This window comes from Neovison vison, chromosome 4, assembly GCF_020171115.1.
Source record: "Neovison vison isolate M4711 chromosome 4, ASM_NN_V1, whole genome shotgun sequence".
NCBI lineage: Eukaryota > Metazoa > Chordata > Mammalia > Carnivora > Mustelidae > Neogale > Neogale vison.
In genome coordinates, this window is record NC_058094.1 from 177,790,516 (window position 1) to 177,805,103 (window position 14,588).

General features: G+C 38.8%; 1 protein-coding gene across 1 annotated transcript in view; it reads left to right on the top strand.

The window, feature by feature from the left end:
• The window catches only part of DNAH11 (dynein axonemal heavy chain 11), a 324,415-nt gene that overhangs the window by 39,284 nt on the left and 270,543 nt on the right, over positions 1 to 14,588 (top strand). Inside the window, exon 9 of the mRNA XM_044246194.1 lies at positions 11,121 to 11,237. Coding sequence (XP_044102129.1) covers positions 11,121 to 11,237 — 117 coding nt within the window. The remainder of the gene's footprint in view (positions 1 to 11,120; positions 11,238 to 14,588) is intronic.

Consider the following 14,588-nt stretch of genomic DNA (forward strand, 5'->3'; position numbering starts at 1 on the left):
TTAACTTTTTGAGGAATTTCTAAACTTTTTTCCATAGTAGTCAAACATTTTTGCTTTTCCACCAGCAGTGCAGAAAGATTCCAAGATTACCATGTCCTCACCAACACTTACTGATTTTCTCTTTCTTTTCTTCTTTTTCTTTGCCATCCTAATGCCTCTGAAGTGATAGCTCATTGTGGTTTGGTTTGCATTTCCCCAATAACAAGTATTGTTGGTCTTTTTTTTTTTTTTTTTAAAGTACCTATTGGCTGTTTTTATATCTGTGAAGACATGTCTGTTCGAGTATTTTGCTCTTTTTTTTTTTTTTAATTGGAGTCTTTGTTGTAGTTTTCCCTATATTTTGGACATTAATCCCTTCTTAGATATAAGATTTGCAAGTAGTTTCTCCCATTCTGTGTGTTGTCTTTATACTTTCCTGATAGTGTTTTTTGATGCCAAAAAGTTAACTTTGAAGTCACATTTATCCATTTTTTCTTTTGTTGTCTTTTCCTTTTGATGTCATATCCAAGAAATGGTGGCCAATCCAATGTCGTGAAGATTTTCTCCAGTATTTTCTTATAAGAGTTTCATATTTTTAACTCTTACATTTAGGTCTTGATCTACTTTAAGTTTATTTTTGTATATCTTGGAGCACCTGGGTGGCTCGGTCGATTTAATTTCTGCCTTTGGTTCAGGTCGTGATCTCAGGGTCCTGGGATCAAGTCCCACATCGGGCTCCCTGCTTTCAGGAAGCCTTTTCTCTTCCCTACTTAGGCTCACTCTCTCTCAAGTAAAATCTTAAAAAAAATTTTTTTAAATATCTTGTAAGGATTGCCTTTATTGTTTGTCAGTAAAGTATGGAAATGCAACTGATTTTTGCATGTTGATTTTGTATTCTATGACTTTGATGAATATATTACTGCCGAAAGTTTCTTTGGAGGAGGGTTGCAGAATCTTAAGGGTTTTCTGCATATAAAATCCTTTAACCTGTTAAGAGATCATTTCACTTCTCGATTTCCACCTTTGATAATTTTTTTCTTACCTAATATTTCTAGCTAGTACTTGTTATGTTGAGTAGAATTGGTAAAAGTGGGCATTCTATTCTGTTGCTGATCTTAAGGGAAAAGATTTTAAGGTTTAAACATGTATGATATTACCTCTGCAGTTTTGATAGATGGCCTTTATCATTTAGATAAAGTTTCCTTCCATTCTTAACTTTGTTGAGTGGTTTTATCATAAAAGGATGTTGAATTTTGTCATGTTTTTTATGCATCAATTGAGATGATTGGGGTTTTTTTCTTACATTTGATTAATGTGGTGAACTACATTGATTTTCATTTGCCATCCTTGAATTCCAGGAATAAATCTACTTGGTCATTGTGTGTAATTTAATATGCTGATGGATTCTGTTTGCTCATTTTTTTCGTGAGTATGTTCGCATCATTACTTATGAGGAATACCAGTCTAGAGTTTTCTCTTCTTGTAGTATTTTTGTTTGGCTTTGCTATCAGGGAGATGTTTGCCTCACAGAATGAATTAGGAGTATTTTCTTTTCTACAGTTTTTAGAAGATTTTAAGAAAGATTGTTTTCTTAATTTTCCTTACTGCTGGTTTGTTATTATAATATAGAAGTGCAACAGATTTCTGAATATTAATTTGGTATCCTGGAATTTCACTGAATTCATTTATTCTAATAGTTTTTTGTTTTGTTTTGTTTTTGGTGGCATCCTAAGGGTTTTCTATATATAGTATCATGTCATCTGCAAATACTGACAGTTCCACTTCTTCCTTACCAATTTGGATGCCTTTTATCTCTTTTTCATATCTGATTGCTGTGGTGAGGGCTTACAGTACTATGTTGGATAATAGTGGTGAGAGTGGACATAATTTTTTTTGTTCCTAGTCTTAGAAGAAAAGCTTTCAGCATTTTACCTTTGAGAATGATGTTATCTGCAGGTTTGTCATATAGACCCTTTATTAATGTGAGGTGTGTTCCCTCTAAAAGAGTGAGTTATGTTCCCTCTAAACCTACTTTGTTGACAGTTTTATCATGAATGGATGTTGGATTTTGTCAGATGCTTTTCCTATATCTATTGAGATGATGATAAAATGATTTTTATCCTTCATTTTGTTAATGTATCCATGATCATGGTGAGTCATCCTTTCAATGTGTTGTTGAATTTGGTTTGCTAATTTTTGCATCTATGTTCATCACGGTTACTGGTCTGTTATTTTCTTTCTTTGTGGTGTCTTTGTCTGGTTTTGGTATCCGTATGCTGACCTCGTAGAAAGAATTGGGAAGCATTTCTTCCTCTTAGATTTTTTTGGAATGGCAAGAAAAGAATAAGTATTAACTCTCCTTTAAATGTTTGGTAGAAAAAAAAAAAAAGGTGTTTGGTAGAATTCACCTGTGAAGGTGCCTGCTCCTGGATTTTTGTTTGGGGTTTTTTTAGGTTTTTTAGTTACTGATGGATTTTTGTTACTAGTAATTGGTCTGTTCAGATTTTGTGTTTCTTCCATATTTAGTCTTTGCAGATAGCAGGTTTCTAGGAATCTTTCCATTTCTTCCAGGTTGTCCACTTTGTCGGTGTATTGTTTTTCAGAGTAGTCTCTTCTAATTCTTTGTATTTCTGTGCTTTTGGTTACTTTTCCTCTTTTACTTCTGATTTTATTTGTGTTTTCTTTTCTTTCTTTCTTTTTTTTTTAAGATTTTATGTATTTATTTGACAGACAGAGATCACAAGTAGGCAGAGAGGCAGGCAGAGAGAGAGGCGGAAGCAGGCTCCCTGCGGAGCAGAGACCTGGACCTGGGTTCAATCCCAGGACCCTGGGATCATGACCTGAGCTGAAGGCAGAGGCTTAACCCACTGAGCCACCCAGGCACCCCTTATTTGAGTTTTCTTTTTTCCTTGGTGAGCCTGGCTAGAGGTTTATCATTTTTGTTCATTGTTTCAAAGAACTGCCTCTTAGATTCATTGATCTGATCTTTTTTCATTTTTTTTTAGTCTTTATTTTGTTTCTTTCCTCTCTGATCTTTATTTCCTGCTACGAACTTTGGGCTTTTTTCTTTTTTTCCTACTTTCTTTAGGTGGAAGGGTAGATTGTTTGAAATTTCTCTGGTTTCTTGAGGTACGCCTGTATTACTATAAATTTCCCTTTTAGGACTACTTTTATTTGCATTGTCTCAAAGATCTTGAACCATTGTGTTTCCATTGAATTTGTCTTCAGGTATTTTTTCTATTTCCTCTTTGACTACTTATTGGTTGTTGAATAGCACCTTTAGTCTCCATGTGTTTGTAATTTGCAGTTTTCTGGTAATGTCTAGTTTTATACTGTTGTGGTCAGTATAGATGCTTGATTGGATTTCAGTCCTCTTAAGTTTATCAAGACTAGTTTTGTGGCCTAGTATGTAATCCATCCTGGAGAATGTTCTGTGTGCGCTTGAAAAGAATGTGTATTTGGCTGTATTTGGATGGAATAGTCTGTACATATCTGTTAGGTCCATCTGGCTTACTGTATTGTTTAAAGCCACTGTTCACTGATTTTGTCTGGATGCTCTATCCATTGATGTGAGCAGGGTGTTAAAATCTTCAAATGTATTACTGTCAGTTTTTCCATTTATGTCAATATTGGCTTTATGTATTTCTATTTATATGTGAAACATATTTAGGTACATAGATATTTGCGATTGTTATATCCTCTTGCTGGATTGATTTCCTTTACCATTATGTAATGCCTTTATCTCTTATTAACTGTCATTGCTATAAATGCTGTTTTGTCTGCTATAAGTATTGCTACCCCAGCTTTTTTTTTTTTAACTTTCATTTTCATGGAATATCTTTCCAGCCCTTCACTTGCAGTTTTATGTGTCTTTAGGTATGAAGTGAGTCTCTTGTAAGCAAATTAGTCCCATTTTATTTTCCATTCAGTCACTCTATGTCTTTTGATGGGAGTATTTAGACCATTTACATTTAGAGTAGTTATTGATAGGTATGTAATTAGTGCCATTTTAATTGTTCTTTGCTTGTTTTTGTACTTCTTTATTCTTTTGCTCTCTTCCCTGGTTATTTAATGACTTTCTTTAATGTTATACTTTGGTTCCTTTCTGTAAGTTTTTTGTGTATTATACTTATTTGGTTTGTGGTTGCAATGAGATTCATATTTTATATCTCGTATATTGAGCAGTTTTTATTAAGTTGATGGTCAGTTAAATTTGGATTTTTATTCCCTACCAAATGTTTTATGTATATGATGTTTTATTTTTTGTCTTTTATTCTTTGTATCCCTTAACTAAATTTTGTAGCTATAATTGATTTTACTTTTAATCTTCATGCTAGCTTTTTAAATGATTGGTCTACTACTTTTACTTCTGTTGTTTTTACTGGTGAAATTTTTTCTTTTCATAATTTTCTTCTATTTCTGGTTTTGTCTTTCCTAATTAAATAAAGTCCTGCTAATAATTTTTTAAGGCTGATTTAGTGGTGATGAAAACTGCCTTTGTTTCTCTGGGAAACCCTTTCCTTCAGTGTTGAATGGTAACCTTGTTGGGTTGAATATTCCTGGTTGTAGGTTTTTGCCTTTCACCTTGATTATATCTTGCCTCTTTCTTCTGGCACAAAGTCTCTGCTGAAAAATTAGTTGATAGCTTTATAGATTTCTCTTGTACATTGTAATTTGTTTCCTCTTTCTGCTTTTAAGATTCCTTTGTCTCCTTTTCCTGATTTTTTCTCAGTCTCTTCATTTCTATGTATTAGTAGATCAGTTATGTTTCCTGGTCTTGAAGGTAGTGGTGCTATTTAGAAGGCATCCTGTTCCAGGTAGTCGGGGGATATCCCCTATGTGGGCTGTATGCACCCTTCTGTTGTAGCTGGGCTGCAGCTGCTGCAGTTGTGCTGGTGGTTGCTGCTGGCCCCCAGCCCCACTGTCTGCAGTGACTGACCATGACTACTGCCCTGCCTGTGAGCTGGTGGGCAGGGCTGGCCCCAGGCGTGGCTGGCTGCAAGGCCTGGCTCTAGCTACTGTAGACTTGCTGCTGGCTAGGATTAGCTCCTGGCACTGCTGGCAGAGAGGCTGGACTATAGTTGCTGTGGGTGTGTTCCCCCCTCCAACACCCCTTTCCCCCCACTCCAGGAGCTTCTTGTAGGGGTGCCAGTCCTGGCCAGAACTGCCTGCCAGGTGTGTCAGAGGCAGGAGCTGCTTTGGAGGGATGCATGCCTGGGCAGGTGGGTCTGCAGGGGAATGCTGGGGTGAGGTGGACAAGGCTAGCAGTGCAGATGGAGAGTGTCAGAACTGGCTCTAGCAAGCAACCAGCCAGCTAGACTGGAGGAGGGCAAGAAAAACGGCACGCACTTGCCATCCATTCTCTGAAAAAGTCCTTGTAGATCCCTGTCATTTCACATATCCTAAAGCAACTCAGTAAATCTTCTTCACTTAAGTACTCACAAACTGCTGCTCTGTGCTGGTCCTTGGACAGGGTGGTATAGCATGCTGGTCCTTTAAGAAAAGTCTCAGTTTCCTGTAATATCCTGGCTCTCCTGAAGTTAAGCCCTGTTAGAGCCTTGTGTTATGGGAACTGGTCTTTAGGTACAGGTTCCCAAGACCTGGGTGCTTAATGTGTGGCTTGATTTCTTCCTTCCTAGCGGAGGACCTTCCCACCTGTGATATCGTTCTTTCTTGTGGGTTCCTACACCAGGGTTTTGGTTCCTAAAGTCCATCTCTGCCCCCCTTCTTCCCTTCTTAGTGTGGCCCCTTTTTTGCCTATGGCCATGGGTGATCTGTTCTGTTCATCTTCAGGTCATTTTCAGAATGACTTGCCTTATATGTACCTGTTGCCTCTGTGTGTCGTGGGAAGAGGTGAGCTCAGGATCCTTCTACTCTGCTGTCTTCCTAGAACTCTTGTGTCAACATAATTTTCATTTCCTTTTCGATATCTTCCTTGAACCATTGGTTATGGGAGGAAAGATATTACTTGAACTGGTGAAAGATGATGACATTAGACATTAGATAGCTGATGTACATATAATGTAAAAATATATCTATGTATCTAGATACATAATATCTCAAGCATTACAAAGAGATACATTTAAAACACTATAGATACATCAAATGTAAGTCTAAAAAAATTCCCAGAGAGTTGCAGAAAAAGGCAAGAAATGAAGAAAAACAACTGAAAAGAAAAAAGAAAGGGGCAGAATTAAGCCTTAATGTAGCAATAATTACCTTAAAAGTAAACGGTCAAAATACGCCAATACAAAGAGCTTGCCAGAATGGATTAAAATATAAGACCCTACTGTATGCTTTTTTTCAAACACTCCAAATATAACCATATATGTAGATTAAAAGTGAAAGGACAGGAAAAGGCATATCACGGGAATGTGAATTGAAAGAAAGCAGTAACGGCTATCTAAATATCAGATAAAGTAGATTTCATAGCAAGAAAAAATTAACAGAGACATTATATTAATGATAAAAGGGTCAATCCACCAAAGAGATCTAGCAATCCTAAATGGGTATGCACCAAATAAGATAGCAATAAAATATGTGATTCAAAACTGAAAGAACCTAAAAGAAAAAAAGACAAATTCACAGTTCAAATTGGAGATTTCATTGCTCCCTTTGAGGAACTGAAAGAACAAGCAATTAGGAAATTAGCAAGGATATGGAAGGATTCAGTACCATCAACCAGGAGGATCTAATCAACATTTATAGAACATTCTGTGCAGCAATGGCAGAATTCACATTGTTTTCAAATACTCGTGAAACATAGACCATCATATGTTATATCATGGGCCATAGACAACCTTAACAAATATAAGAGATGTGAAATGGTACAGAGTATGTTTTTTTGTCGACAGTGGAATAAAAAAGAAATCAGTAATGGAAATCTAATAGGAAAATTTAAACTACTTAGAAACTGAAATGATATCTTTAAGTAGTGACTTGACTTTTTTGTCTTTTTTTTCCCCCATGAGTCAAAAAAGTAGGGAAATAAAATGTAGAGAACTTTAAAAAAAATGAAAATATACCAAAATTTGTGGGAACAGACACAATAGTTCTGAGAGGGAAATTAGCTATAAATAAGCATATATTAAAAAAGGAAAGTCTCAAATTGGTAATCTGAGTTTCCACTCTACAAACCTAGAGAAAAGAAGAGCAAAATAGGCACAAAGCAACTAGAAAGAAAAAATAAAGAGCAAAAGCTATGAAATTTAAAACATGGAGAAAATTCAATGAAACTAAGAGTTAATTCTTTGAAAAATAAAAAAGTGAGAAGGCAAGTTACCATATCAGGAATAAAATGGGCTACCACTACATCCTCTGCAGACATTAAAAGAATAACGGGAATATCAAAACAAGAAATAACCTCTAAACACGTAATTTGACACCTAGAAGAAATGGATCAATTCCTCAAAAACCAGAACTATCATAACTCATTCAATAAGAAATAGGTAACTTTTTAAATTGTGATATAATATTGTATTAGTTTTGGTTGTGTATCAGTAGTGAGTTGACATGGGCATATATGGGAAATGATTATCATAATTTTATTTATTACCCACCACCACACATAGTGATTTTTTTTCTGTGACAAATGAAGTAGAAAATTTGAATAATACTATAACTATTAAGGAAATTGGACTTGTCATTTAAAAAAACTCTCTGAAAGGAAATGTCAAGGCCCAGACTGTTTCACTTGAGAACTTCTCCAAGTATTTAAGTATTAAATACTTAAGACACTACACAGTGTCTTCCAGAAATGCCAGAGGAGGAAACACTTCCTAATTTGTCTTGTGAAGCTAGTAGTTACTGCCCCAAATACCCAAACCAGAGAAGTTAATGCAAAAAAAAAAAATTTTTTTTGCCTCCCTAATTTTCCGTTCTAAATATAGACATAAGAATTCTCAAAGTATTAGTAAACAGAACTTTAAGTATTAGTAAACAGAATTCAGCAATATGGAACAAGGGCGCATTTTATATGTAACTGAGGTTTATTCCAGGGATGTGAGACTGGTTTAATATTTGAAAACCCGCATATTAACAGGTTAAAGAAGAGAAACATGATTGTGTTAACTGATGCATGAAAAACATTTTACCAAATTCAGTGCCCATTTCTGGTAAGAACTCTTGGGAAAAAGAAACAGAGAGTAACCTCCTCAAGTTGCGTAAAGAACATATACTGAATTCCTTTAACACCTGACATGTTATGGTGAAGGGTCTTCCTAAATCCCAAACCCACAGCATATAGTCAGCTGCCCACTCAACGTCTGTGCTTAAATATTTGATAGACATCTCAAACTTGCAAAACTGAAACTTTGGCTATACTCAAACCCCTTCTCTGTCTTCTCTCCATCTCCTAAAATGGCACAGCTAGTGGGCTACATGGCGCACAACCTTGGAGTCATTCATGATCTTGTTCTTTTTCTCATGATAAACATCAGGTTCTGTCAGATAAACCCTGGAAATATATCCAGATCTGCTCTCTGACCCGAATGACTGCATTTGCCCTGAAACTGCCTCCTCAGCACCTTTCTTGACTCCATCAGGCTCTGTTCTTCCCACAGCAGCACGAGTGCCATTTTGAAGCTAAGTCAAGCCAGCGCATTTCTCTAGCTAAGACTCGTCAGTAATTTCCCACGTCACTAAAAAGGACAATTTTAGAGTTGTCAGGATGAAGAAGAAAAAGATGTTTATAATGGTCTTTGAGTAATACCAGCATATCGTTGATGCTTAAATTAGTATTTATTGAGAAGCAGCTATGTGCCCTAAGAACCCCATTAAATACTGGTACTGTAACTCTGGAAACCAAACCTGTTCATTGTACTCCCAGGGCTGGGAGTCCAGGGGACAATACAGGTAGGCAGTTACCCAGGGTGCTCAGTGCCAGGGTCTCTGAAGTACAGGGTTCTGGGAGAGTATTTGTGAAGGGCCTCTTGCCAAAGGAGGTACAAGGAAATTCAAAAAGTAACTGAAAGATACATAGAACTAAAAAATAAATAGAAATTAAGCTGGTGAAAAGTAGGTAGAAAGGGATGAGTGGGAAATTGTATCCTGCCGCGCGAGAGAGTATATGACAAAGCAGGTGTGACAAGATCCTAGTGTGGAAAGGGGGGAAGGTGCTGGAATAGTTCAGGGCAGTCAATACAGCCCAGATCACACAGGGTTTTGTAGAGTATGGTAAGAGTTTTGAGACTTTATCTTAAAAAATAGGGACTATGAATTGGAGAATTAAAAATTAGAGTGCCGGGCTGCCTAGGTGGCTCTGTTGGTTAAGCGTCTGCCTTTGGCTCAGGTCATGTGGGCTTGAGCCTCACGTTGGACTCCCTGCTCAGTGGGGAACCTGCTTCTCCCTTTCTCCCCTGCTCATGCTGATCTCTCATTCTCTTTCTCTCTCTGGGTAAATAAAATAAGTAAAATCTAAAAAAAATTGAGTGACATAAGATTTATATTTTAGAAAGCTTATTTCAATGGTACTTTGAGGAATTATTCAGAGAGATAATAATAGAGACAAAGAAAGTAGTTAGAAAGTGGTTAGCAGAAATCCAGGTGAGTGGTGACGGTCATCTGGACGGAGTGACAACCTTGAGGCGGGAAGCGTAGTGGGTGTGTTCATGAGGAGGCAAGAGAAGAGATAGACGGCTCTTGACCAGGAGAGAAGGGAGCAGAGGAGATGGCTGAGATTTCTGTTTGCACGTCTTAAAAGAACTGCTTTGTAGGGTAGATGACGAATTGAGGTTTGTGCAAGATGAGCTTGACTTCGCTGTGGGAAGGAAGTGGGAGAGGTGCCTTTGGCCGTTCTGAATTTGGGTTGGATGAGTAAAACCATTTGGGAGAGAGAGTTGGGATAAAGATTTGCATTTCCCCCTTGCTGAGGTGTTAAGCACTAACTGTTTAAGTAATATTTGAGCATCTTCAGTTTGTAAGTTTCTTGTTGCCTTACTGAGAGGAGGGATAAGTTGGGCTTGTTACAACTTGTTGGGAGGTTGGTTTACTTTCACAAGTCAGTGATGCTTGAATGAAGAGACTGTCTCTCATTCAGACCTGGAGACTTCCTCTTGATGCTGAATATAACACTGTGGTGTGTGAGACACTGTGCCCTGGGACGTTGCGTTCTCAGGGCGTGTTTGAGTCCACACAAGGGGGCAGTCCTTCGTAGCAACATCAAAACATCGAAACGGTTGCCAGGCTTTTAAATTCTGGTTCTGCTCGTTAGCAATGGCTGTGGCTATGGGCAGATGACTAACCTGCTCTGCGTTCGCCTTGTCACCTGTAAAATGGAAGCCGTATGACCTCCATCCCGTGGGGCCGTGCACATCGAGTTAACAATGTAAAGCATTTAGAACAGAAAACTGCATGTTCGCTGTCATCATTATGGCTGTTACTAACAGACGAGGCTTACTTGACAGAGGAGAGGACTTCATTCCAATAATGTGTGGCGGGCACTCTCCCCGCCGTTTGACTGGAAAGCCCAAGGGGTGTGTGTGTGTGTTTCTGGGACTTCTTCACCGTGACCTGCCTTGCCGTGGAGATGGTAGTTACTCTCTCACGGTTTTGTTCTTTGTGTTGATGAGAGCTGCAAACTAACACATGCAGGAAAGGGAAGAGCGTGGTGTCTCATCTGCGTCGCTGGAGGACGCTTTCTTACAGACCTGTGATGCTCCTTCTCACCTGAAGAAAGAGTGCCACTTGCTAGGTTTTCTGCTCCATGAAAAACAAAACAAAACATGTTCCTATTTAAACGGACACTGACGTTGTGATGAGAGTGTGGTGTTTTTTGTTTGTTCGTTTTGTTTGGAAAAGGTTTGCTTTATCATTCATAATCAGAATGGATGGGGAGAGGGCAGAGTGCTGTTGATGGGGTCTGAGCCAGTGAAAACACCCGGGGAGACGCGGACTGGCAGGGCTCAAGGCTCCATGGTCCTCTAAGGTTGCCGTTTTGAATGGTTAGTCAGAGCTCTCCATCTTCCCCAGAATCCTGCAATGAAACGTGCATTGGGAGAGATTGGGGGGTGGGGAGGGAGTGAAGGGGTGCGGGGAAGGGTGAGACCAGGAGGGGGGTGGGAGAGAGGCGCCACGTGGCTCTGTGACGGTTGTTTTCAGTGTTGGATACTTTGCTGTAAACTCTTTCACTTTGAATCTTACAGGAATTTGAAAGTGATTATGTTGTGTTTAAGTCCAAAACTGTGGATTTTGACAGAAGGCTTGGGATGATTCTCTGTGAAGCTTTCTTTAACTGCAGTGGTTTAGAAGCTGCATTTAAGGTTAGTTCTGAAGAAACTATCATTAAAAAATACTTTACTAATGAATAATTTCAACTGTTAGATGAAAGGAGTGGATACATTCCTTTCTGACCCAGGTAAACTATTAACTGGTCACATTCTGTTGGTATTCACCTCACCGAACTAAATTTTTACACACTGCTCTAATGAATGATGTTTACTTAGGGACAAGGTCAATTTTAGGACTTTTGACTATTGATATTTTTTTCAGATTCAGTAGTTTAGCTCTCGTTACCTTTAGAGTGAGTTTGGCCTGGCCTGTGAAATCCTAATTCAAAATTAAGCCACCGTGAAAGGAGAAAAATACCTGTTAATGCAAGATTTTCTCTATAGCATTGTTTGCATGTGTTGGGTCCATCTGCGCACTTCATTACTACAACTGAAACAAATAAGAATTTGTATAATACTTTCCATCAGGCATAAGACACCCTTGGTGATCAGACATACCATTATTTTGTATATAAATAAAATGCCCCCAAAATGATGATTCCATTATTATATAACATAGTCCACTTTCAGATGTTAAGACACAAAGAAATGTTGGAGAGAGCATTAAAGAAATGCAGTATGGTATTTCTGTATTCTGAGTGGCATAAAAGGAATGCATCTTCTTAGACGTCCCACACGGATAGCTTAGGATGTGGGGAAGAGGGACACCATGTGAAACTTGCTTATCAAAGCAAAGAACTGCAAGTAAGGTGTAGAACCAAATGATGTCCCAAAAGAGGAATGGAGACTTCTGTTTCTGAAGAAACACACCTAGGGGATCATGGGCCCAACTCGGAAATGGCAGTGCAGGGGCGCCTGGGTGGCTCAGTGGGTTAAAGCCTCTGCTTTTGGCTCAGGTCATGATCCCAGGGTCCTGGGATCGAGCCCCACATCGGGCTCTCTGCTCAGCAGGGAGCCTGCTTCCCTCTCTCTCTCTCTGCCTGCCTCTCTGCCTACTTGTGATCTCTGTCAAATAAATAAATAAAATCTTTAAAAAAAAAAGAAAGAAAGAAAGACAGACAGACAGAAAGAAAAGAAAATGGCAGTGCAAAACAAGGAAAGGACCCAGACTTGATGTAGGATACTGTTTGATTTTGATCTCCAAATTCACATGGTGGGTCAGGGGATGGTGAAGGTCCAAGTATTTTCTGGCTCCAGGCGAGCATTTTCACATGGAGAATTCGCAACAATCGTGGTCTGGGTGGTTCAGTGGGTGATGCATCCGATTCTTGATCTCAGGTCAGGGCTCGATCTCAGGGTTGAGATTTCAAGCCCCATGTTGGGTTCCACACTGGGCAGGGACCCTACAAAACAAAAAACAAAAAACAAAAAAAAACCTCATAATGATTAAATAGTTCTTTGTTTTGTAAGAGCTGGTAGATGAAACTTTTAGATGCTGTTGGCCAAAATAACTGGCTTATTATTGTAAAATTAAGCTGCCTGTGATTCCCATCTCTCAGAAATTATGTTCGTTAGCTACATATGTATATATGTATCCCTTTGACAAGAGTGACCTCACAGGCTGACCCTCTTTGGTAACATTTTCCACTTAGGAATGAATCCTAAACATGTTCTTGGTTTCACAGCAGAAATCATGATTTTTATAATGGCTCCATAATGTGTCACACTCTCTGTTGCTGGAGCTGCTTGGCTTTAATGCCTTCATAAATAACAGAAGGAAAGCGTGTAGATTGTTCCCTTCACAGAAGCTCCTACTGGGTCTAATTCAAGTCTCTCTTCCCGTAACACAAATATTAGTAGGGATTCTGTTCGAGTCCATGCCACTTACTTTTTTCTAAACGACCTTACCTTTTTGTCATGTATTTTGTCTTTAACTTTGTAACTGTTTGTATCTTGTCTGTAGAAACATGCAGCACGAGCCCCTGCCCAGTAGCTCTGCGGGGCTGGAACATCATTTCACAGTTTGTGTTCTAGTTAGATCCCCTTCTTCAGTGTCTTTTAGAGCAGACATCTAATAACTGAGGTTGGGGTGATGGACTGGTAGTCAAAGTCCTGGAACGACTCACAGACGAGGGTAAACTGCAGCAAAAGTCATGGTAGAAGGAAAAAAAAAAAATCACAGGATGGCGCGTTAGGGGAAAAATTATTTCTACCCTAGATTCAGGGTGATGAGCTCTGACCATGTGCCGTTGGGTCCCGGGGAATAACTATTTGCAGACCATTCTCTGGAGACCATGGTTCATGCCTGCCCTCGGCCAAGACATGACCAGGAAGGGCACTGGGACCAAGCACTGTTCTACTCAAACATGAAACTGTAGTTCAGAGCCCACAGTGTTGGCACTCAATAAAAAACAAAACGATGCAAGACACTAATGGATGTTCCTCTAAAACTTAAGCAGTATGTCTCCATGAAGGTAGACTGAAGTGTCTCAGATGAAGCATCCAGAGAAGTCTTCAGGCGGTAAAACTGAAAGCTATAAAATCGTAAAGTGCATGAGGTTTCAGACGGCAACAGATTTAAGACATCTTCAAAAGAGGCAAACCCAGAAAAAATATAAATAGGTGATGAACAATGAATTTTGGAACACTGAAAAAGAAATAAAATGGAAAAAAAAAATAGGTACTACTTGAATAGTGGCAAGGGCATTATCCCAAACCATGAGGAGTGGAAGAAAAGGTAGACCACACAGATCTCAAATGGGACGGCTAGGGAAAGAAGCATGTGGTAGGGGCCCACTTTTAATCTTTGGAGGTTGAGATGAAGGAAAACATCTATACTCTTCCCAAAATAGCTCTCGGTTTCCTGAGGACAAGGAAGCAAGAGGTCCACTTGACCCTTGTTCTCTTCCCAGAGAGTAGTTTTTCTGTAACTATGATGCTGAAAAATTACAACAATGAGTACTACCTGAAAGGTTAAAGGCTATCCTTCCTACTATTAGCTGGCTTTATAGCCTCCCCAAAGAATATTTTTTCTGTGTCTTTTTTTCTCTTCTACTTGGAGTTCAGTCCCACTAAGCATATCAGGTAGGCAAGATGAGATGTAGCTGGGAAGCTTTGGGTATTTCAGTTGTGGTCAGTACATTAAGTGTTTGAAAAGAACAAATTATGAAGTAAATACATTTCTCTGGTGTTGGTGGCCCACTCTTTGTTAAATCTGTGAGTCAGTGTTTGCTTTTGACTGTTAACATGAAACCCAGAGTCAACAAAAGAGTGGTTGAAAGAAGAAAGTTAATAAGCATTTTGCTAGGGAGCAGCTAACTAAGCAGGTTTTAAAATATTTAGCAGTTTCTCTACTGGTTATAATTGATATTACTGGGGTGAGAAGCCAAATGTATCTAAACTGACCTCTGAGAAATGGTTTGATTTACATTTTACTTTTTTAGT